At 42.8% G+C, this 26,126-nt stretch overlaps 1 protein-coding gene and 1 pseudogene across 7 annotated transcripts in view; one reads left to right on the plus strand and one right to left on the minus strand.

The window, feature by feature from the left end:
* The window catches only part of TJP2 (tight junction protein 2), a 135,045-nt gene that overhangs the window by 70,101 nt on the left and 38,818 nt on the right, over positions 1–26,126 (minus strand). Inside the window, exon 1 of one of the 7 annotated variants that reach the window (XM_066368027.1) lies at positions 5,672–5,824. The exons of the other annotated variants lie outside the window; for them this stretch is intronic. Within the exon in view, the coding sequence (XP_066224124.1) occupies positions 5,672–5,731 (60 nt within the window). The 5' untranslated portion in view covers positions 5,732–5,824. Of the gene's footprint in view, positions 1–5,671; positions 5,825–26,126 lie in introns of those variants that run through there. 7 annotated transcript variants of the gene reach the window in all.
* On the plus strand, positions 12,364–13,212 carry LOC136393778 (Y-box-binding protein 1 pseudogene; annotated as a pseudogene).

A 26,126-nucleotide genomic window follows, 5' to 3' on the forward strand; every position in this document is an offset into this window, starting at 1 on the left:
TCCTTAGAAGAGTTCATTAATTCCTAATGATGACTGGAAAGCATCATGTCTACTGTCCACCTTCAATTCAAGGGACAAAAATCTAAAGGACCTGCTGTGCTCTCTCCTCTCTATCAAAGCTTTCTTTATTACAATGGCAAAGATAAAACTGGCCTTTATTCATTAATTATTCATTACAGCTTAATAACTGTTACCTGCCAACTATCCCAACAATTCTCTCCCACAACGTATTATACCTGTTCCCTCAAACACCTCTGACTTATGACTAATGATATTGTCACTAACTATAAATATACAACTACAGTATATATTTAGTCCCATGCTTACTTATATAAGGTATCTATCAGATGAGGCACACGATAATTAAAGTTTCGAAAGATGATGTCACCCTTTCTTGCAAACACATTTATATTTCAAATGGATGACTAAAGTCCACAAAAGAAATAATAATTACCATATTAATTAATCCTAAATCCATGTTTACATATGCATATAGGGAAAGTTTGGTTAACATTTGTGTTTAAGGATGTGGTATGAAATCTTTGCCATGATTAATAGTGTAATCGGAAATTGTTTGCTCTATCTAGCTTCCTAAAACACAGAAACACCTTTTACTCATAAGGATCTCCCAAGAGCATGCTTTCTCCACAAGTACCATTCCTGGAAACCTAAATCTTCACAAGCACACACGTGTGCGCACACACACACACACACACACACACACACACACAGTGTTGGGGGGAAACAAATATAAACTATAACCGTGAACATTATAATTAGGGTAAATATTATTTTCAAAGTTAAATATTATTACACAAAAGCATCTTGCTATGGTCTGCAACTTACAATGGTGTCTAAGTGATCAAGGAAAGTTTTCATTATGTTTTTAAAGTTAAAAACCTGATTTAACTTTAACCATCTGGCAGAGGCACTAAACAAATATCTGTACTGAGTTAAAATGACTAAAGTACAAGTTACTAATTGAAGGCTGAGGATTTCTCAGAAATGGTGTGTGTGAACAAACACACTCAGGGATTTTGGCGACCGAAACGAAGTACTTTCTAGTCTAGTTCTACTTACCTAGGTCCTAGGTGAACTTCACATCACTCATTTTTCCAGGTTAAGGCAGGGTTGCTTTTGTTCTATCTCAAGACTTCTAATTCCTATGGCAATCCTTGTGAAAGACCACTTTACATACCAATGTAGCTATACTTTTTAAGTTAAATACATTTATACTTGAGGCTGTTTGAGGCTCTCCATTCTAGAGCGCCACCAACACGTGGCACGCGAGACGCACTTGATAACAGAACGACATCATTTAGTAGTGCCCTTTTCATTCTATCCTATCAATGTCATACTCACAAACCTTAAAAACTGCACAATGGCTTTCAGGAAGCAGAAAAAGGATTGAAAATTAGGCAAGACATTAAATAGCTTCACAAAGTCTGCAATAAGAATAAAAGAGCTCAGTGAACAAGAGGAAGATGCACATGTTAAGACATAAAGTCCGTCAAATTCAATTTTCCTGGCTTTTCTGAGCCCAACTTTCCTGAAAGTGAGGTTGAGGTATATTTAGCTCTCCAAACTAAACGTCACACTCATGTTTAAGGCAGTGTTTTCTAAATTTCAGATTTGAAGGACTATCTTCACGATTTTAGACTTACTCTCTCATCCTACTTTTCCTGATAATTTACTTTTTCCTTAAATTTAACTGTTTTACTTAATATTTATTTTTGCTTCACTCTAAGTAATCTATCAATGAAATAAATGAGTTAGGTGGCTGGCTTTATGTTTTTTATTCTTAAAGTACAATATTCATGCCCACTAATTGAAATATAGCAGTGGTCCCCAATCCCCAGGCCGTGGACCGGTACTGGTCCGTCGGCCATTTGGTACCGGTCTGCAGAGAAAGAATAAATAACTTACATTATTTCCGTTTTATTTATATTTAAGTCTGAACGATGTTTTATTTTTTTTTTAATGACCAGATTCCCTGTTACATCCGTCTAAGACTCACTGTTGACGCTTGTCTCAATCACGTGATACATTTATCCGTCCCACCCTAAAGGCCTCTCCGTGAAAATATTTTCTGACATTAAACCGGTCCGTGGCCCAAAAAAGGTTGGGGACCACTGAAATATAGGCTATGTCCCTCCCCGTACCACTGGTAAGTCTGCCTATATGCACACTTTGGAAAACACTGTTTGGGGGATGCAAAAGAGGCTGAGAAAATACTTAATCAAACTCTAAGGTATTTTTTCAGTAGGTCAGTCCTTAGTCTCTCTTCTGAGCTCATAGGTTATAATAGCTGATGAAGCTTTGGCTGCAATGGCCAGCCAGGTGGACGATGGAGACACGAGTCGTTTAGAAACCAAAATGAAATCGGCACCTTCACGGGAAGGTCATTGCTAGCCTGCTGGGGCTCCAGCAGTCAGTCACCAAGTTCTATTCTGAGAAGTGCACTTCCTGATCACTTGAAGAGAAGTGGGACCAGACACTGTCCAACTCGGAACTCTGCCTCTCCTGGAGGCGGAGTACAGGCTCCTCACTGCTTTCCTGGGTAACCTTCCAAACTGGAACGAGCTCTCATCAATACTGGATGTCAGCACTGAATGCCTGATGACCTTTCTCCACTGCTGATCCATGGTCTTTAAAAAAACATTGAATGGGAATACTACCTCAGCCTCCCATCAATTTGCTGGTTATATAGGTGTCTACTAACAAAAGGCTATCATAAAAATTCTTATGGGGGGTGAAGTAGCTCCTAAGTAGCTTTAGGGAAGATTTATTTTTTAACCTTAAAAGGGTTCACATAAACACTGACGGTTTTAACCCAAAAACAGGTGTTAAATTTGACCACAGAGTCTGTTTCTGACCCATACGTGGATTTTGGATCAAGAAATTCACTCAGTAAAACACTTGAGATATCCATTCTGCCCCACCCACTGAATTTTCCAGGGACAATGCTTCTTAATGCTGGCTGGCTGGCCCAAGGCCATTCTGACCAGCAATTTTTGGCCCCCTGATGACTGCTTAGGGTCTAATTAATCAATGAGGCATTTTATAGGAAGTCAGCTCTCAATCTAGATAAATTAATCTGGAGCTACAACTCCTTACTGGGATTTGTTTTAGGGATTAGACCCCCCCCCAAAAAAAAAAAAATAATCCCTGATGGCTCACATTCTTGGTGGAAGTATGTTGAAGTTTCAACAGTGATTACTAACCCTTCCTACCTCTTCACCCCGCCCCAGGCACTCCCACATCTCACACCACTCCCAAACCCAATCTGCAGGACTTTTTAAACTACAGTACACAGGACTGAAGTAGCCAGGGCCTAGTTTCAAGAATGTATCTGTCTCCTGAAAAGAAAACCTTGCAAACTCAAAAGTCACCGTAGGAATTTTATCATCTCCTTTGCATTCCCAGGCACTTCTACCGAAGATAAATGGCTAGCCTGCGACCTTTTGTCAATGTACAAAAAACTAGATCAAAAGTTAAACAAATGTAGGCAGAAGTCCTAGCAAATGGAATTCCCCAGGGGGTGATGAAAAATTCATTGGTCTTAAGCATATGAGTGCCTCAAAAATAGTAATAGTCGCCATGTAGGGGGTGCGGTCGAGTGCTTATTAGAAAACTGGTTCACTTCTGTGTAGAAAAAGTCAAGTCATTTAACCCAACAGGGATTTCTGACTTTTTTTTCCCTTAAAATTCTCTCCCTGGCATTCAAAGCCTTTTAAGAAACTGTGAGCAACTTTCTCCTTCCCTGGAGACCTGCCTACCTGGCACCTCCCATCTCTGCTTCAGGACCCCACGTACCTTATCAGCCCAGGACCTAACGCTTACAGAGTTTCAACACTCTTTTTGGTTCGTATTACTAGATACCATTTGCTTAGCACCCACTACATTATTCCATTCAGTCCTCACTCAGCCCTGTGAGGTAGATGCATTATTAGTCCCATTTATTTTACCGGCTTACACTGTAAGATATCTATTCAAATGCCACCCTCCCTTCCCAGCAAGAATCCCTGCAGGGAGCATGCACAGGACACCTGTACAGCTCTCTCTCTCTCTCTCTCTCTCTCTCTCTCAGTCATAGCTATCCCAACAGGGCAAGTGGCAGAGTCTAAAACACAGGCCTCAATTTTCAGGTCTAGCAGACTCCTCAAGGCAAAAGTTGAGTGCGACTCAGCCAATAAACCTGAGCCAGTAACTCCTCATGGTGATGAGCACAGTAGGTGCTCATTAACTTATCAGCTGTCAGGTCCTGAAAAAAATGTTGCAGGCAGTATTTCAGGGAAGAAAATTCCCCTTCATCAATTTCTGGCAGCTGCTTTGAAAAAACTCAAACACTTCAAAAGTCACTGCTGCCTTAGTAAAGCACCCATCCCTCAACTTTCCAAAGAGGGAACGCCACAGCATATTGGCCATATTTTTAACTAGAACTCATCAGACTTCATTATTTGCACGTTTCTCCCAACAAGATTGTGCCACCCTCTCTCATCTGAAACCCAAGTAACTTTTGTGTCCCCCACACTGAATTAAAGTTGTTCATCAAAATGTACTAAATAATCAAATTTCATTCTCTTAGGTTGGATATTGAATGGCACTTTGCTACAAATGCAATCACTCCTATAACTTCTAACTTAAAACATTTCCTTCCCAGGTGTGTGTGTAGATGTTACTCACCAACCGTCTCTCCCAGGAGTGATCCTGACAAAGACGGACCTGTTCTACTCAAGTGACTGTCAATGTACCCAGCACAGACCTGAAGAACAGGGCCTCTCTCCCCTCTGCTAGGATTCCCGGGGCGGAGGGGCAGGGAGTGCATAATGGCAGGGCAGTTTCTATGAAGGGAAGAGTCTCTGCTGGGAACTGCAGGGAAACCACAGCCATTACTCAGGGCAGACAGCTGCCAGGGAAGCAGCGCCGCCTTAGAACTGAAGCTAAAATAGAGGTGGGAGGCTGTATTCCATTACTAAGCTCTGGAGTATTCACTCTCAAGTTTGTCCACACCTCGAGAATGTTCAAACCCTGTAGTCAAAACTCTGATTATTTATAACTTAAAATAAACTACTGTTTAAGAGTGGAAACCTGACAAATGAAGACAGAAAAGGAACTAATGACAGGTAAGATAATGCCAGAGTAGAAAGCATTCATCACTCCCTTTTTTGCGGTTTCTTCTAAAACTCCATCTCCATTCCCCACTGAAAACGTTTACTTATATTGCAGAGGCCTCTGATTAAAGGGAAAATGAAGATCCTAGTTTCTAAAGAGTTGTCAGTTTGTCTCAAGCACATATGCCTGTAACTTTGATCAACTAGAGTATGGTTTGAAACAGATTAAGGAAAACACAAAGGCACACACAGCAGGTGATATGACAGGCTCAAGAGATGCCTCCAAGGGAGCAGGGATCCAGGACAGAGACCGAGACAGTTTCCCCTACTTCTCTATTCGTGACTTAATCTGAAACCCAAGTGACTGAAAGGGAGAAAAAAGGGGGGAAAAAGAATCCAGGAGCCTTGGAGGCCGCCAGCCTACCCCCTACCCTCAGCCCCTCCTCCGGGTAGGAGAGTCCCAGCTACCTACAGCACATCAGGGAAGCCCACCATGCGCTCCCAGGCTCACACTTGGCGACCACTCTCCCAACCAATGAACGCAAGAGGGCACTTACATGGTGCCAACTTGACAGCTCCCGCCGGGGTAGAAACCCGCGATCTCCTCTCACCAGCATCTCGGGCGCGGGTCCCGCGTGGGCCCCTCTCCTCCTGCTTCTTCGCACTGCGGGTCAGTCCCGGGACTTGCTGCTAGGGTGCCGGCCCGCGGGGACCCACCCCTTTGTCCCTCCTCCCGCGGCGGCGTAGGTCCGCCTCCAGCTTGAGCGCAGCGCTTTCGTGCTGGCCGCGGGGCCCGGGAAACTCTCAAATGGGCCGCTACCACTCCCGCACGGCTGGAGGGAAAGCTCACCGGCGCCGCGCCCCCGGAGTCCCAGCGGCAGGCCACGTCACGCGCGACTCCCGGCTAGGGGCGGGCGATGGCAGCGGCGGAAGGGGACCCTGTGGCCCTAGCGTCCCGCCGCTCCCACGGTCGCACCAGCACTCTCCCCCGGCTGGCCCGATGGTTCGCTCCATGGCGCGCGCTGGGGCCAGCAGGTCCGGCTTCCAGCGCGCGCGCGCCCCGGGAAGCGCAGCAAGTTGTGAGAGCGCGGTGACCTGGGGGTGGCCTGCTAGTCTGCGGGTGCTTGGGGTTGCGTGTGCATCCTGTAGGAACATTATTTGGAGAGGTTTGCGGAGCCTCTTCAGTTCTCATTCGAAACGAGGAACTCAGGAAACTCTAGTTTTCTGTCCAGCTTAGAGGCCAGCCCCGCCAGCCAGCACATACGCGGCATTCATTATGCCCCACATTTCTTGGCTCAACAACTGATTACCCGAATTCCAAGGGTATAAAATGTTGGTGTCAAGTAATAAAATATTACTTTTGAGGAAATATACTCCAGGTTACCTCTTTGACACATTTCCAACAATTCCAATAAAGAGACTGAAACTTCCCTCCCATCATCAACTCTTAAAAGCTACCAGTAGGTCACAAATACTTAATGGCACGATTCATCTATTTCAATTCAGTATATTTATTCATATTAGAGAACTCTACGTACAAAGAATTGTGCAAGATAAATAAAAGCTTCCTTACTTTAAGGGCGAGCAAATTTTTTGGAAATCAAACAGGTACACTGATTAAAACTATAACTTTGGATTTGAAATCCAGGAAACCACGTTTTAAGAGAAAAAAGTACATCCCACGAGTTTATAAATTGAAAAGCAAAACTCGGCCCAGGTTCACAAGCAGAAGGTAAAAGGTCTGATAGGATACAGATGTTGGGCTCTCTCCCCGAAAAGTTGCTTCACTTTCTGCCTAATCAAAACAAGTTTGGCAGTTGACATGGAAAAACAAGTCCAACAGATGCCTCTCTGAAAGTGTCAGGCCCCTGGCCTCCTTCGGAGTAGTTAAGTGCATGCCTGTGAATAAAAACACTGAAGTAACATTTCCCAGTTGTCTTCTGGTCTCCAGACTCAGAAGGTTATGTTGTATTCCTGATGTAAGGTGTACTCTCCTGATGTCAGCATCATTTAAAAAATGTTTCCCAAATTAGGTGGTGCTGACTCATAATAACAATGACAGCATTGGTGAACTGGTCACACCTTAGTGATAAGCTTATACCACCAGTATTTAAAAAGAAAGAAAGGCATCCTGAATGTGGCAATTATATCTGCCCAATTATTCCTTTTTTTCTCTCTAGAGCTATGCTAAGCAATATGATAATCACTTGCCATATGTGAATAATTAATATATTAAAATTTATGTTAACTAAAATTAAAGAAAATGAAAAATTCAGTTTCTTAATCACACTAGTCACATTTCCAGTGCTCAGTCAGTATCACAGGCAGCTAATGGTCAACATATTGGACAGTGTCGATACAGAATATTCCTATCATCGCAGAAAGTCCTAATGGACTACATTGCTTCAAATGATGGAATACTCATATAGTAGAAATACCAATATTCTGGCACCAAAAAATAGTTCTGATTCAAATTGCTGTTGAAAACACATGGTTCAACTGATACAGTAGCATTGATAATAATGACAGTATAAATCAATACAGTTCTTCGAAGAAGTGATTTATAATCCGTATTTTTCACATGTGGAGCTGCACATTTGAACCCCAGTCCTAGACTTTGTTTCTCCAAAGAACTTCTATCCAACAAGAAATTACTGAACACCTTCTTGTCAAAGCAGAAACTCCTGAAGAAAGAATTCGGCTCTCACTTATGGGAGCTCAGTAGATTGCAGTAGACAATCAGTAAACAATAAGAAACAAGGAAGGAAGGAAGGAAGGGAGGGAGGGAGGGAGGGAAGAACTGTGTCTGTGCTGAGATCCCTGGCAGGCTCAGGGTGGTCTGAGGGCTTTCAGAAGAGGTTTCTTACCCAGACTAAGGGGATGGGGTTTAGAGAAAGAAGGCTTTCCAGAGATGGGGTTACTTACATACTTAACTGTAAAGGATGGGTAGGAGGCCCTGGCCAGTTGGCTCAGCGGTAGAGCGTCGGCCTAGCGTGCGAAGGACCCGGGTTCGATTCCCGGCCAGGGCACACAGGAGAAGCGCCCATTTGCTTCTCCACCCCTCCGCCGCGCCTTCCTCTCTGTCTCTCTCTTCCCCTCCCGCAGCCAAGGCTCCATTGGAGCAAAGATGGCCCGGGCGCTGGGGATGGCTCCTTGGCCTCTGCCCCAGGCGCTAGAGTGGCTCTGGTAGCAACATGGTAACGCCCAGGATGGGCAGAGCATCGCCCCCTGGTGGGCAGAGCATCCCCCCATGGTGGGCGTGCCGGGTGGATCCCGGTCGAGCGCATGCGGGAGTCTGTCTGACTGTCTCTCCCTGTTTCCAGCTTCAGAAAAATGCAAAAAAAAAATTAAAAATTAAAAAAAAATTTTAAAAAAAGGATGGGTAGGAATGAGTTTGTGAGATAAAAAGGAGGAAAGCTTTCCAAGTAAAGGGAATAAATAACAAGTGGAGAAACAACTAATGAAGAGACCATGGGCTTGCTCTTGAGATGCCAAAAGGTGAGGCTGCCCAAGCGTACAGGGGCTGTGTTCTACTGTGAGCACAGAGAAGTGAGATTAGACTGGCATTTTATAAAAGATCACTGTCAGCTTCTTAGAAGATAGATTTCTCACATGGGGATTGTGGAGAGCATGTCAGTAAGAATGACAGGACCAGCAAAAAGAAAATAATTCATATTTCTAGGAATGCAGGTGAGAGATGACCTGGCTATGAAGGTAGACAGTGATAGATAAAAGGGAGCCAATTCAGTAGAAATTAAGGAAGTGTAATCAGCAGCCTGGATGACTGCCTGATCAGAAAGGAGATAAGGAAGAGAGAAGTGAGTCTAAGGTTACTCTCAGGTTTCTGGCTTAACTAGGCAGACGACAGTGCCTTTTTACTAAAATAGAGAACACAGGAGTGGTAGCAGGTGTTGGGAGGGGATTGAGGAAGAGTGGAGAATTTAATTAAGGACTGATTGAGTTTCCAGATTTATGAGTCCTCCAGGCGAAGATGTTCAAGTGTCTATGAAGTGCTAGGCATTGATGAGTTTTGGGATAGAGAGATGTGGGATGGAGGAAGAGATTTGGGAATCATCAATAGATCAAGAAAGCTGAAGTCTCACCATACTAGAACAAATAATCCAAAAATTTACATGAAATTACAGAAGACTCCAAATAGCCCCAGCAAACTTGAGAAAGAAGAACAGAGTTGGAGGAATCACGCTACTTAATGTCAAATTATACTACAAGGCCATAGTAATCAAAACAGCACATATAGATCAATAGAACAGAATACACATCCAGAAATAAATTCACACACCTTTATGGTCAATTAATATTAGACAAAGGAAACAAGAACATACAGTGGGGTAAAAACAGTCTATTTAATAAATAGTGTTGGGAAAATTGGACAGATACATGCAAAAGAATGAAACTAGACCACTCTCTTGCAGCACACATAAGAATAAACTCAAAATGGATTAAAGACTTAAATGTTAAACTCAAAACCATAAAAATATTAGTAGAAAACATAGGCAGTATAATCTTGGACATTTCTCGTAGCAATATTTTTTTCTGCTATATCTCTTCAGGCAAGGAAAACAAAAGAAAAAATAAACAACTGGGACTACATCAAACTAAAAAGGTTTTGCACAACAAAGAAAACCAACAAAATGAAAAAGACAGCCCACTGAATAGAAGATACTCTCCAATGATACATCATCTAAAGGATTAATATCCAAAATATATATAGAACTCATACAACTAACACCAAAAAAAACAAACAATCCAATTTAAAAAATGGGCAGAGGATCTAAGTAGACTCTTCTCCAAAGAGGACATACAGATGGACAATGGACATATGAAACGATGCTCAATATCACTAATCATCAAAGAAAAGCAAATTAAAACCACAGTGAGATTTCACCTCACACCTGTCAGAATGACTATTATCAATAAATCAATACACAACAAGTGTTGGCGAGGATGTGAAAAAAAAGGGAACTCTCATACACTGTTGGTAAGAACGCAGATCATTGCAGCCACTGTGGAAAGCAGTATGGAGATTTCCTCAAAAAGTTAAAAACAGAACTGCATATGATCTCTGACAATTCCACTTCTGGGAATCTATCTGAAGAAACAAACAAACAAAAAAACCTAATTTAAAAGAATATATACATCTCTGTGTTCACTGCAGCATTATTTACAATAGCCAAGATTTGGAAGCAGCCTAAGTGCCCATCCGCAGATGAGTGTATAGTGAAGCTGTGGTACATTTACACAATGGAATACTATTCAGCTGTAAAAAAGAAGGAAATAGATCTGGAGAGCATTATGCTAAGTGAAATAAGCCAGTCAGAGAAAAACAAATACCATATGATTTCACTTATATGTGGAATCTAATAAACAAAATAGGAACACTCATAGATGTAGAAAGCAGGCTGACAGCTGACAGAGGGGATGGCAGTTGGGGGACTGGGTGGATAAGGTAAAGGGATGGAGCAAAAGACTGTGCACAGACAACAGTATGGTGATTGCAGGGGCTGGGGTACAGGTGGAAGAGAGTAAAGGGAGGGTAAATGGTGACAGAGGAAGACTTGACCTTGGGCGTGAATGCATGATGCAGTGTACAGGTGCTGTGTTATGGAATTGTACACTTGAAACCTATATGATTTTATTGACCAATGTCAACCCAATACATTCAAAACCATTAAAAACAAAAGAAAGAAAGAAAGAAAGATGAAATCATGGAAGGGAATGAAACCACAGGCATACCTTAGAGATATTATAGGTTCGGTTCCAGACCATAACAATAAAGTGAGTACAGCAATAAAGGTAATCATAACATTTTGATGGTGGAGGATCTTACCTTCAATTAAAAAACAACAACAACAACAGCCTGACCGGGCGGTGGCGCACTGGATAGAGCATCAGACTGGGATGCAGAAGACCTAGGTTCGAGGCCCCGAGGTCGCCAGCTTGAGCGCAGGCTCCTCATCTGGTTGAGCAAAAGCTCACCAGCTTGGACCCAAGGTCACTGGCTCAAGCAAGGGATTACTCGGTCTGCTGAAGGCCCATGGTCAAGGCATATATGAGAAAGCAATCAATGAACAGCTAAGGTATTGCAATGCGCAACGAAAAACTAATGATTGATGCTTCTCATCTCTCCATTCTTGTCTGTCTGTCCCTGTCTATCCCTCTCTCTGACTCTCTCTGTCTCTGTAAAAAATAAAAAATAAAAAAAAATACAGGTGTGAAGCACAAGAATGTGAAGAGCAATAAAACAAGGTATGCCTGCTATGGATGGAAGCCGGAGAGGATTAAGGACAGGCCTATCCCTGGAATGCCAGCATCTACGGGGCAAGGTCAAATCCTCAGAACAGCGATGACCAGAGAAATTGTCATAAAGAGGGGAAAACCCCACTGGATCTGAGTGTCTGAAAAGCCAGGGGAAGAATGAATTTCAGGGTAGAAGGAATAGCCAACAACATGCAACTCTGCATCAGTTAAGATAAAAACAGAAGATGCTAACCAAGAAGAGGACCACTGCTCATCTTGGCCAGAGCTGTTTCAATGGAAAGAGGGTAGTGGAGGGAGGTTAGATGACAAGGTGACTGAGAAGTGAGGCAGCACTTCATTTTATGCCTGTTCATAAAAACACAAGATGAAAACCATTGGCCTGACCTGTGGTGGCGCAGTGGATAAAGCGTCGACCTGGAAATGCTGAGGTCGCCGGTTCGAAACCCTGGGCTTGCCTGGTCAAGGCACATATGGGAGTTGATGCTTCCAGCTCCTCCCCCCCTTCTCTCTCTGTCTCTCCTCTCTCTCTCTCTCTCTCTCTCTCTCTCTGTCTCTCCCTCTCCTCTCTAAAAAAAAAAAAAAAAGAATAAATGAAAATAAAAATAAAAAAAATTAAAAGATGAAAACCATTAGTGTCCAATGATGGAGGGCTATAAAATGACAGGAAATCAACTGAATTGGCATAGCAAGCCAGCATTTAAAATTCTAATAAGGGCTAGTCCAGTCGGGAGCAGAGAGGGGACCCCAGAGAGCTCTGAGCAGCCCCACCTCTGCGGCAAGCCTAGCTACCGTCTCACCCGAGAGGAGCCCCAGCTGCTGCAACCAGCCCCAGTCACCATCACTGCAACCGTGAGCAGCAAGTTGGAGACGCAGCAGGCGATGGCCCAGCAGCTGCCTGCTGTCCACACCCTCAGTGTCCAGGCCGCCTCACATCAGCAGTGCCTACCATCAGGACAGGGACATCATAGCAATGGTTAACCTAACAGTAAAATGGTTCAGTGTAAAAAGTGGATATGGATTCATCCACAGGAATGACAGCAGGGAAGATACATTTATATACTAGGGTGTAGAGACAGCAAATGGTACAGGCCAGTGCCAGGCAGTAAATATGCAGCAAACGTAACTATTACAGACGCTATCCCCATGGCAGGGGCCCTCCATGCAATTACCAGAAGAATTACTAGAATAGTGAGAGTGGGGAAAAGAATGAGGGGTGGCAGAGTGCTCCCAAAGGCCAGTCCCCACAGTGCCAGCCTACCACAAGCCGCAGTTCCCACCTTCCCACATGTGGAGACCCTATGGGTGTTGACCACAGTATTCCAACCCTCCTGTGCAGGGAGAAGTGATGGAGGGTGCTGACAACCATGGTGCAGGAAAACACGGTAGACCAGTGAGACAAATATGTATCAGGGGCTACAGACCACAACTGCGCAGGGACCCTCCTCCCCAGAGACAGCCTAGACGGGACGGCAGTGGAGAACATAAGGAAACTCAGGATGAGACCCAAGGTCAGCAGCCACCTCAACACCGGTACTGCTGCCAACGCAGACGCCCAGAAAACCCTAAACCACAAGATGGCAAAGAGACAAAAGCAGCCGATTCACCAGCTGAGAATTTGTCTGCTGCTGAGGCTGAGCAGGGCGGGGCAGAGTAAATGCCAGCTTACCATCTCTGCCATCATCCGGTTTAGTCATCCAGCAGGAAGAAATGAATACAAAATTCCAGCGATACGAAATGAACAAAAGATTGGAGCTGAAGACCTTCAGTGCTTGCTTTTTGCCTATTGGCCAGATAACTAGAACTATCTTCATTATCTATGCAGCATGGGGTTTTTATTATTTTTACTTAAAGATGTCTTTGGTAATGACAAATGTGTGGTTTTCTTTTAAAGCCTGTTTTTTCTCAATACACCTTTAAAGATTTCTAAATTGAACCTCATTTTTAATTTAATTTTTTTTTTTTTTTTTTAGCAAAAGTTAAGGGGGCAGACAGGGACAGACAGACAGGAAGGGAGAGAGATGAGAAGCATCTATTCTTCATTATGCCACCTTAGTTGTTCATTGATTGCTTTCTCATATGTGCCTTGACCAGGGGGCTTCAGCTGAGCCAGTGACCCCTTGCTCAAGCCAATGACCTTGGGCTCAAGCCAGCAACCTTGGGCTTCAAACCAGAGACCTTTGGGCTCAAGCCAGTGACCATGGGGTCATGTCTATGATCCCACACTCACGCCAGTGACCATACATATGATCATGTCTATGATCCCACACTCAAGCTGGCAACCCTGCACTCAAGCTGGTGAGCCTGTGCTCAAGCCAGATGAGCCTGCGGTCAAGCCGGCAACCTTGAGGTTTCAAACCTGGTTCCTCAGAATCCCATGCCAATGCTCTATACACTGCTCCACCTCATGGTGAGGCATCATTTTTAATTTTTAATAAAAGTTTACAACATGATTTTTCAAAAAAATCAACAAACTGTGAGCATCTGTTAATAAAAGTCTTAAGTAATTATAAAAATAAATCCTAATAAGGAAGTCTACATAGCAACAAAGAGAATGATATTATAATCAATGAAAAAGAACACAAACCTATCCTATGCTGACAACAATAAAAACTACATAAAAGAACTGGAAAGAAATTTCAATTCCAAATTATGTAAAAACATAATTTGACAAAAATAAAATAGGACTGTGTTCATTCTCTTTTTAAATTTTAGCCATTGTTTGTGCAGTGGACAATTGCTCAACACTTTCGGCATGTATTACAATGGATAAGGTCTCTGAAACAATTTGGTCAGAAGACCTCAAATATATATGACAAAATTAACATTTTTTTATTTTATTTTTTAATTTATTCATTTTTAGAGAGGAGAGAAAAAGAGGAGAGAAAAAGGGGGGAGGAGCAGGAAGCATCAACTCCCATATGTGCCTTGACCAGGCAAGCCCAGGGTTTTGAACTGGGAACCTCAGCATTCCAGGTTGACGCTTTATCCACTGCGCCACCACAGGTGGCGCATTTTTAATCAGATTTCCTCAAGAATGCTAAGATTTGGGGAGACACACACATATACATATATACATATGAGAGCAAAGGGGTCTGATATTGAAAAGTTTACAGGTTGGCCCTGGCTCAGTGGTAGAGCGTCAACCTGGTGTGTGGAAGTCCTGGGTTTGATTCCCAGTCAGGGCATCAAACTGTCCCCCTTCCCCCTCTCTCTCTCTTCCCTTCCCACAGCCATGGCTCGATTGATTCAAGCATGTCGGCCCTGGGCACTAAGGATGGCTTTGTGGAGCCTCCACCTCAGATTCAAAAAATAGCTCAGTTGCAAGCATGAGCCCCAGATGGGAAGAGTGTCAGCCCCAGATGGGCAGAGTGTTGGCCCCAGACAGGAGTCGCTGGATGGATCCCAGTAGGGGTGCATGCGGGAGTCTATCTCCCCTCCTCTCACTTAAATAAAAAAGAAAAGAAAAGCTTACAGGTTAACTGAACCATTTAGTTGGCCTTGTACACTGAAGAGCAGACTGGAGTCCTAAAGACATTCTCCTTCAGCAAGCATCTCTTGAATGTGTACCGTGTACCCTGGGGTGGATATGGAGAACACAAAGGCAATATATAATGGGGAGGGGGATGCTCATAGTGTGATAAAGACAAAAACACATAAACAAATAAGGACAAGGACAAGAGCTGCTTAAGTACTGGCATTACTAAAGTGCTAAGGCAGCAGCCAAAACCCTACCCAAGGGAGGGTCACTTTTCAAGAGAAAATGCCTGGTACTTCCTCACCTTCCCAGTAGCCACCCCTTCTCTCCTGACCTCTCTCACCTTTCTCAGTCCAAACAACCGTATCAGTAACTGGGCATATTCACTTAAAGGACTCCTTCCATAAGCAGCCACCTCTCGCCCCTATAAAATAACATCAAGGGGAGAGACATCAAAACTGCAGCTCTGCCCCTCCTGCCTTCACTTTTAGTTATTTAATACTACTCATGCTCACTTTCAAAGTTTAACTCCACCTGTATGCACCTGAAAAAGGCCGTGTGAGAACATAGCAAGAAGGAGCCCTCCACAAGCCAGGAACAGAGCCCTCACTAAGAACCTACACCTTGATCTTAGACTTGACAGCTTCCAAAACTGTGAGAAAGAAATGTCTGTTGTTTAAGCCACCCAGGCTGTGGGATTCTGTTACAGCAGCCTGTGCTAAGTCTACCTTTAAATCCTGAACGAGTTGACCTTGCTTCCTCCTCCATCTTCAACTCATCCTCCACTCTCCCAAACGTAGCTCCTGGTGCCGCACTGGCCCTTCTTTGTGGCTGTTGCTCTTGAGACCCAGCCAAGCTTATTCCTGCCCCAGAGCCTTTGTTCCAGCTTTTCAACCTGGACCACAGAGCCAGCTCCTGCTTAGATTTCCCTTTCTATCTCAAATAGGAAGCCCCCCTTGAGGTGGCTACCAGAAAGCAATGCCCTGAGGAGAGAGCCAAGTTTAAGTTAAAGCAAAGAAGTGGAATCCAGCTTGAGTGTTTCGCTTACTATGAAATAAACATTTGAGAGCACAGTGCAAAAGTAAGAGAAGGCCTGACCTATGGTGGCACAATGGGATAAAGCGTCGACCTGGAACACTGAGGTTGCCGGTTTGAAACCCTGGGCTTGCCTGGTCAAGGCACATATGGGAGTTGATGCTTCCTGCTCCTGCCCCTTCTCTCTCTCTCCCCTCTCTCTAAAAATCAATAAATAAAATATTTTAAAAATTTTTGAAAAAAAAAAAAAAGTAAGAGAAGATGGGGGCAGTAGGCGGTCTCTTATGATAAGAGAAGCCTCCAGGGAACTAGAGAAAGGGAAAACATCCGAAACAAGCCAACGAGCCTATTATCCACATCTCTTCCCTTTGGCTTTATTATTGTTATTATTATTGCTAATACATTAATACATTGGTCTGGCTGTTATTATCACTACAGTGCAAAGATGTTAGAGTATGTGCCAAAGTGCTCCAAACAAAGCAGTGAGACTTACAGGAAGAGAAAGTTCTCAGTTCTCAGTGGATGGTGCCTTCCACTCAACCTACTGATGAAACAAATCCCAAACACCAGCATCCTCCCCAGGGTGTTGCTGGACATATGATGGGTTTAGCTGGCCACAAAGGTGACCAAAACATTAGCTGTGCAATTCGGAGTCAGCTGTAGGATGCATGGGTTATGAGTCTGCGGAAGGCCTGGATTCATGGTGTGCGGAGTTCTGGCTGGAAGGAGGTGGCTGATGTCTGGGCTGGCCTCACGGTGCCAGGCTGCCCAGGTGCAGACTCCGAGGGGACTTGTGAGGCTGGTCTGGGAGTGCTCAAAATGGCAGGCAGAGGTCAAGGTCAGCTTGGTTGATCAGGGCTGAGGCAGAGCGTAATTCAACTCCAAGCTTGGAGAGCCTAGAAGCACCTTTTGAAGCACAGTCTGGTCTAGACAGACGCTGCTAGGGAGAGAGCTCTCACTGTGATGAGTCCTCCCCTCCGGGCAGGCTGCCCTGGGTCCTCCCAGGCCCTGTGCTCCCTGTGTCTGCAGCTTTTACTATTTTACTATGTTTACATTGAAGACTATCTGGAAGCCATACTCTTTAAGGAACAGATGCCACTTCTTAACCCTCCATTAAGAAAAAAAAATATTGATAAACAATGATCAATTAAATGACTATTATGTGCCAAAAGCTTTCAAACACTCTTTTAGCTCTTTTAATGTAAATCTTCACAGCGCTGGCATATTTGCTATTACTGCCCCTCTTTAGAGATGAGGAAATTGCACTTCAGAGAGATAAAGCAAAAGAGGTCAGCACCGGGTTGCAGATGGTGGGTGAGATCCAAACTCAGGTCTGTCGGATTCAAAGCCCCTTCCCGCCGTGCTCTCTGGCCCCTGTGTTCACTGCTTCCACAGCAGGGAGACAAGTGCATGGAGCAGGGGAGAGGTGGCCTTTGTTATTATTGTTGTTTCCCTTCGGCTCCTTTTAACAGAACTCAAGGGGGATTTTGCTGATACAGCAACTGAACAATGTTGGGGCGTCACGTCTGTGAAACTCTTCCTGGGCCATATTAAAAAGGCAAATGCTACGAATGTCATTTGACTCCAGCCCATGAGCTAGTAAATTAGAACCTTCCAGTCAAATGTGAATCTGGTGTCTAACTGGATTTCAGAGCTCCCTCTCCCTAAATAGGTACTTTTAAAAGACGTATCAGTAAGTTGACATTTGACTAAGTAAGAAGGCCCTCATCTCACAGACGTGGGAGGGAATCTAAGGTGAGAGGGGCCCAAGGGACTGTCTGCGTGAGGCACACAGTCCTCCAGGGAAACCACAGCGGCCTCTCGTGACACATGAATTGCTTTAAAAAAAAATTATCACTAAAGTCCTCTAACCCTAAGAGCTCAGTATCCCTGACAGACACAGACTGAAGTTGTTGAAGAGTCTCCTAGATATTCAAAGAAGTCTTAGACCTGAAAGGAGCCTTAGAAAAATGCTGCAAACAGATCCTTCTCCAGGGCAGCCATGCAAATTAGTGCAGCCTCTTAAAACAAAGGAAGCCGGGCCTGGACGGGGCACTTCCAGGAGGCATTCAATGAAAAATGGAAAGTGTGGCTGGGAACCTTTCTGCTTCTATAGGAGAGAGTCCTAAATTCTGCTGATGACAAGAATTACCTGATCGTCCAAGACCTGTCCCCTGAGACTGGATTCAGTGGGTCTGAAAGGGGCCTAGGGAATTGGATATTTTTAGCATTCACCTGCAGGTGAGTCTCATCACGAGGAAGGTTTGGGAAATTCTGCTAAAGGGTCAGTGTTATGATTCTCTGACAGAGCACAGGAAGACTACCATTTTGAAGAAAGGTAAAATCTTTTGAAGGTCAGAAAATACTTCTCTCTTTGCAAAATGCTCTCTTTGGTTTACTAAAGGAAAGATTTAGCCATATGATTCTTTTTGTTATGTTTATTTATAGATATATTTGTATACAGACATAATTTGGATTTCAATCATTTTTATATAAATGATACTTGTTTATTTACCCAAACCATATATTAGATCATAAAACTGTAGCAAAATACAATTAAAATGTCACTATCCAGAGCAAACTACTGTTAGTAACTGGAGGAGCATTCTTCCAGGTACCTCTCTGAACTTTATATAGATAAAGTATGCAACATCATACACCTGGGCTGTACCAGACAAGCTCTTCTGCTACCTGTTATTCTACAAAAGTATATTGCTTGACTATTTTTCCATGGCAATATAGAGCTTTATCATCATTTTTATCTGCATAATATTCCATTTGTATGAATAGAGTACTATACTTCAATCTGCTAAATAAATTATATTTAAAGTTCTTTTTAAAATTGGTATAGAGGAATAAAAAAAATTAGATAGATGAAACTCCTTATTTATTTTGCAGTGATAATAAGGAAGCCAGCAGCTTGTGAGACTCAGCAGAATTCATAAGATGTACCTAGTGTAGATAGTAAGTTAGTAACTGTAAAATATGTTAAATAGAATAACTGGAGCATTTGTGTGTTAAATATAGATGAAAAGAATGAAACAAATGATAGTGTTACTTATTAACAGAAGGGGATGGAAAAACAAAGTTAATTTTAAATAGTAATCATATTAAATAAAATATATTAACAAATGTAATAAGCATCTTGTTTATAATTATATTTTAGATATATTATCATAATATAAAATGTTAATAACTTAGTTTTTATTGTTAATAGTAAATATTTCCTATTTAATAAAATAAGAATATATAAAGCTCAGCTCATGTTACCTCCAGATTGCCAGCTATGTCATCCCTAAATTGGTCACCCACTGGTGACACCCAATATGTACAATTCTTTTTTTTTTTTTTTTTTCATTTTTCTGAAGCTGGAAACAGGGAGAGACAGTCAGACAGACTCCCGCATGCGCCCGACCGGGATCCACCCGGCACGCCCACCATGGGGCGACACTCTGCCCACCAGGGGGCGATGCTCTGCCCATCCTGGGCGTCGCCATGTTGCGACCAGAGTCTGAGGCAGAGGCCACAGAGCCATCCCCAGCGCCCGGGCCATCTTTGCTCCAATAGAGCCTTGGCTGCGGGAGGGGAAGAGAGAGACAGAGAGGAAAGCGCGGCGGAGGGGTGGAGAAGCAAATGGGCGCTTCTCCTGTGTGCCCTGGCCGGGAATCGAACCCGGGTCCTCCACACGCTAGGCCGACGCTCTACCACTGAGCCAACCAGCCAGGGCAATATATACAATTCTATATATACCCTGTATATACCCTGTGCCGAAACATGGATAAAAAAAGATCCCGAAAAAGCACTCAATGAACAACTAAGAAGCCCCAACACAGTATTGATGCTTCTCATCTCTCTCCCTTCCTCTCCGTCTGTCCCTATACGTCCCTTTCTCTGATTCTCTGTCAGAAACAAAAACAAAAACAAAAAACAAAACACAGATCGCTGTGAGCTACTGAGATTGGCCCAGCATTCTTGCCCTGCATTCTTCCAATAGAGCAAGCATACGTTGGCTTCAGATACCTTCTATTTGCAGAGTTCAACCTCAAGGCTGGTCTTTGTGACCACAGCATCAAAAGGGAGAGCAGACAGTGCAGAGAGAAAGGACATGTGAATGTTTCCAGCACAGGGTCCCTATTTGTATCCCAACCTAACTCTGTTCACATGTTCTAATCCCTTTCCCCTTGCTTCTTACTGTGTGTGTGTGTGTGTGTGTGTGTGTGTGTGTGTGTGTGTGTGTGTTTGTTTAAGTGAGAGGAAGGGAGTTAGAGAGACAGACTCCCACATGTGCCCTGACTGGGATCCACCCAGCAACCCCTATCTGGGGCTGATGCTCTGCCCATCTTGGGCCATCCTCACAACTGAGCTAGTTCTAGCACGTGAGGCTGAGGCTCTACAGAGCCTTTCTCAACACCCGGGGCCAAAACGCTCAAATCGATCGAGCCATGGCTGTGGGACAGGAAAGAGAGTGGGGGAGAAGGGAGATGCGGAAAGGAGGAGAAGCAGGTAGGTGGTCACTTCTATGTGCCCTGACTAGGAATCAAACCCAGGACTTCCACATGCCAGGTTGACACTCTACCACTGAGCCAACCAGCCAGGGCCTTGCTATGTGTTTTCAAGTTGAATAAATTGAATAAAAGGTATGAGTGGAACAGCTGATTTTGGTCTCTGAGCCTCCGTGTCCCATAATGTCTGGTCAAGCTTGTCTGGCAGTGTTCTTGGAGATCCAGATTGCATCAAGCTAATTTCCACAACTCCCAAAGCACTGAGAAGAAGCTAGCAGGATGGCGAGCCATGATGAATAAAGTCAGGTTGACAGAACATACATCAAATGCCTTGCTAACCTGGGACGTGGGACTGAGATTAACACAAGAGTGAAATCTTTCATTCAGTTTCAGGAAGGCATGGGGCTTTCAGCTTCTGCTGCCTCTAAAGTTATTATCTAAGTTTTTAAACAAATCAATCAAGATTTATTTCCAAGAGATCTAGAGCTCTCTGAGATTTACATTCTGTACACTAAATCACATAAACAAAGCGTTTTTCTATTATTTTTCAGAAGCAATCGTATCTCTTATTCCCAAGGATACTTTATTTTTCACCTGTCTTCTCTCTTGATCTAGTTCTGTCTCTGCTGGAACCACCCTCCAAGTGCTAAAATATTTTGATTCTTGTTTTAAATCTCGGGCTCTTTCTTACTATATATGTATTCTGCTGAGCTAAAGCCATCAGAAGAGACAAATTTCACTTTAACATACTATGACGCCTCTTTCAAGTAGGTTGCCAGAGTTATTTTAACAACTAAACTTAACATCTGAAGAAAAAAAAAAATCCTACATACATAATTATTTTGATTTATTTTTTACAACTTGGAATTTTTAATTTATAATATAGATTGGACATTTTTCTTTTTTATATAAATTTTTATTAATTTTAATGGAGTGACATTAATAAAGCAGGGTACATATGTTCAAAGAAAACATCTCCAGGTTATCTTACCATTCAATTATGTTGCATACCCATCACCCAAAGTCAAATTGTCCTCTGTCACCTTCTATCTGGTTTTCTTTGTGCCCCTCACCTCCTGTCTTCCTCCCTCTCCTCCCTCCCCCCCCCATAAGCATGGACAAGAGTATTTTGATTTTTTTTTAATATCAATAATTATTTCAAATATCAATATAATTATGATTAGGTGAGGAGATCCTGTCCAGAGTGTTTTGTCTAATCTCACTATACAACTGGATTACTTCTAAATAAATAAAAAATTTGGCTGAGCCTGACCTATGGTGGCGCAGTGGATAAAGTGTGGTCCTGGAACACTGAGGTCTCTGGTTTGAAACCCTGGGCTTGCCTCATCAAGGCACATATAGGAATTGATGCTTCCTGCTCCTCCCCCCTTCCTCTCTCGCTTTCTCTCTCTTTCCTTTCACTAAAAATGAATAAATAAAATTTATAAATAAATCAATAAATTTTAAAAAATGTTTTAAAACAAATTTGGCTGAACTGAAAACTGCCATCACCAACTATTCAACTGATGAAAATGTGATAAAGTACCATATTTCCTCACGTATAAGACGCACCTTAATTTGGGGGCCCAGAATTTGAAAAAAAAAAATGTATTACATAAAGTTATTGAACTCAAGTTTTATTCATCATAAAATTCATACAACTCCTCATCACTGTCATAACTCCCATTCATTAGCTTGTCCTCATCTGCATCTAATGAGGAATCACTGTTTTCATATATTGCCTTGTGCTCAGTTCCATCTATGACATTTGAAATGCCACAACCACTGTATTAAAACCCAGTTTTTAGACCCCAAATTTTTCAGGAAAGTGTGAGTCTTATACATGGGGAAATATGATACCAAAATCAGGGCTCCAATGATTACACCTCTCTCAGCCAGAAGTTAGTTGCCAATTCCCTACCTCAATTTTATCAGGTTAAGTAAGAATCAAAAATTAAGCTGCCTTCTCTGGCTTCCCCACATCCACAGCACCAGGGGCCCAACACAGGCAGCCCCCACCCCACCCCCTGCCCAGTGCTCAGCACTGTGACTGCTGATTGCAAATTAGTGCCTCCCAGCCACAGAAGAACTGGACACCATGAAAATTTCCTGAAGCAGTGCGATACCTGCCCACAGGTTCCTTACCAGACCCTAGAGTGGCTGGAATAGGTGGAAGAGAATGCCCTAGTGAGGTCATTTGGTTGGTTAGTTAGTGTCCTCCCGATACGCCGGTTCAATCTCTGGTCAGGGCATATACAGAGACAGAATGATGTTTCTATCTCTCTCACACTCTCTTCCTTCCTCTCTCTAAAATCAGTACTTTTTTTTTTTAAATTAAACAAAATAGAAAACGTTGGTGATAAGGGCCGGTTGTGGTAAGAAAAATAAGCAGGGAAAATTCTTTTAAGAAATGTGGCAATAAAATGTAAGAAAGACAGAGCTCTGGGTTTGCAATCCCCTCATCATCTTTTAACGCTTAGGTTCCAGATAGTCTTCAACATGCAAGAGGATAATTATATTTATGTTTCAGAAGCCAGCTTCTGAGTGTTACTCATCTGTGTGCTATACTTAAAATGTCCAGACATCTCAGATTTCCAGAGAGATAGGCCCGTTGGCCAACACTTGCCTTGTTGATTTCATAAGTAAGCAATGTGCTCTGATTTTAATTGGAAAACATGTTAGACTATAACAAAACATTAGAAATAATAATAAAACCATTCTATTTTTATTTTTTCTTCCACTTAAATGGTATACCAATTTCTCATGATCAAAGTCTGCTATAATGGTAAAAATCACAAAGTCTTCACAGACAATGCTCTTTTACATACTGAAAGAGGAAAATATAGAATTATTGTGTGGGTTCAGACAAAACCACTTGTCTAAGTCCCTATGGATAGAAATTAAGTTGCTTGAAATCCCTGAATGCTGAAAAATTTCCCAATAAATGTACTTATAATACGAGTGTAAGGCTAACAAAGTGTTTATGAATATTTAGGCAGGCTTGAGAAGTAAATTAAGAATAGGACAACACCTATACTCAGATAACCTGTGTATTTACATGTATTTAACATTTTATTAGCAAAAATAATAAAACAGCACATCATCTCAAAAAATATAGCCCATTTCTTTCATGAATTTTAAATGTTTCATTATTTCCCATGGTGTTCTTACACAGATAAGATAGAAAACTGTAATATATGAATACCTTATTCGGAAACTCAAAAACCAGAAAATAACAGGCTAGAGACTTGGTACTCTGATCTCCACACCATGCTTTCCCCAGTAAACGATGAGGAAGCATGGCAGAAACAAAGAAAATGCTGGAGTCAAAGAAGAGTCAATAAAACACTGGGTCAAAGAACACAACTAGGAAGTCAGTCAGACCTGTGTCTCAATGAGTCCCAGTATGCTATTGCCACTATTTGACTGTTTTTGACCTGTAAAAATGGCCAGTTAACATGGTTCAGTGTAATAGCTATGTGATTTGGGGAGCTTATCTAAACTCTCTAAGCTTCCATTTCTTCATTTGTAAAACGATGTTATGCATCATAATGCGATCTCTCAATTTATATGTTGAAGTCCTAACCCCTAACTGCCTCAGAATGTGACCTTATTTGGAGATGGATTTTAAAGAGGTAAACAAGTTAAAGTGATGTCTTTAGGGTGGTCCCTACTCCAATATGACTAGATTCTTTATACAAGGGGGAAATTTAGACACAGTGAGACAGTCAGAGGGAAGATGGCAGTTCACAAGCCAAGGGCAGAGGGCTGGACCAGATCCTTTCCTCGTGCCCCTCAGAAGGAACTGACCCTTGCCAACAGCTTGATCTCACATTTCTAATCTCCAGAACTGAGACAATAAATTTCTATTGTTTAAGCTGTCCAGTTTGCTGTCCAGTTTTTTACTGCAGCCCTAGGAAATGAATTGGGATTATAGTTGGAATGATACCTCAGAAGGTGGGTATGAGAACTAAATAAAGACAATGCAGGTAAAACATTTAGCACAGGACCAACTATACTATAATAGCACCCAAGTAAACATACAGCTTTCATTGTTATTGCATAGGATGATACTTCATACTGGAATTACAATGGAATTCTCACCACTAACAGTTGACTTTTCTCCTAGTGCAGCCTCTCTAGGCCCTTTGATACACAGTCTCCACTCCCTGAGTTTCTTCTCCCCTCTTTGCACACCTGGACAACAGCATTTCATCCTCAAGTTTCCTCTCAACTTCCCCACGAGGTCACCCCTCACTTAGTCACTGCCTCAGGCTCTGGTCACAGGCTCTGTCAGGGGTGAGTGCAACCCTTTCCACACAGCAATACAATTACTGATTCCAAATTAGCATCCCCTGTCCCCCAGAACAAGCCTTAATATTCCTGTAGATTTCCCTAAGGCACTGCTGTGTCAGATGCACATTAAATATTGAGGAGGAATTTCTTCACCACAGGTAGGGAAAAGGGCCACACACACCACCTACAAACAAGCCCATGCTCTAAAGCAGTGTTTCTCAACTGCTGGCCTGTGGACCAGTCCGCCAGAAATTTCGTGCCGGTCTAAGAAAGAGTTAACCACACTTGTTGTATGAAGATTATAGACCCAATGATCTTAGTCAAATTCACTTATGCTCAGGGTGATTTCTGTCATTGTGGTTTCGGAACTAATTCTCTTATTGTCACTGATTTCTAAGTGTAAAAAGATTGAAAGCCACTGCTCTAAAGCAGCTGTTAAAAGTACTTTCCAGCCTGACCAGGTGGTAGCGCAGTAGATAGTGTCGACCTGGGACACTGAAGACCCAGGACCCAGGTCCCAGGTACGAAACTCCGAGGTCGTCGGCTTGAGCTTGGGCTCATCCAGTTTGAGGGCAGGCTCATCAGCTTGAGTGTGGGTTTGCTGGCTTGAGCATGGGACCATTGACATGACCCATGGTCAATGGCTTGAGCCTAAAGGTCACTGGCTTGAAGCCCAAGGTCACTAGCTGAGACCCAAAGTTGCTGGATTGAGCAAGGCATCACTGGTTTGGCTGGAAGGCCCCCCTCCCCCTGAGTCAAGGCACGTATGAGAAAGCAATCAACAAACAACTAAAGTGCTGCAACTACAAATTGGTACCTCTCATCTCTCTCCCTTCTGTCTGTCTGTCTGTCTCTCTCTCACACTCACTAAAAAATTAAATAATAAAATAAATAAATGAATAAATAAATAAATACTTTCCAGGTTAGCAGCTCTCAAAGTGTGTTCTAGACACTGGAAGTATCAGCCTGTTGGGGGTTTGTCAGAAATGCAAATTCCTGGACCTCACCCAAGACTGAAGCAGAAACTCCGGAGTTGGGACCCAGGAATCTGTGTTTTAATAAGTCCTCCAGGCAATTCTGATGTGGCTCAAGTGTGAGAACTACTGTTCTGGGTTTATCCAATTCAATATGAGGAGCTTTGGCTGCTGGTTTGAGCTCTGCAAATATTACTGTAGACTAAGGAGCCTCTGAGGGAGAGAGGACTGCAGAGGGGCTCCCAGATGCATGGAAGTAAAATTTCTAAATTTTTATTTACAACTCATTTTCTTTTCAAAATTTTTTTTCACTTATTGATTTTGAGAGAGAGAGAAACATCAATTTGTTATTCCACTTATTTATGCATTCATTGGTTGATTCTGGTATGAGCCTTGACAGGAGATCGAACCCACAACCTTGGCGTGTTGGCACAATGCTCCAATCAACTGC

Source organism: Saccopteryx leptura, chromosome 2 (assembly GCF_036850995.1).
Source record: "Saccopteryx leptura isolate mSacLep1 chromosome 2, mSacLep1_pri_phased_curated, whole genome shotgun sequence".
Lineage (NCBI taxonomy): Eukaryota > Metazoa > Chordata > Mammalia > Chiroptera > Emballonuridae > Saccopteryx > Saccopteryx leptura.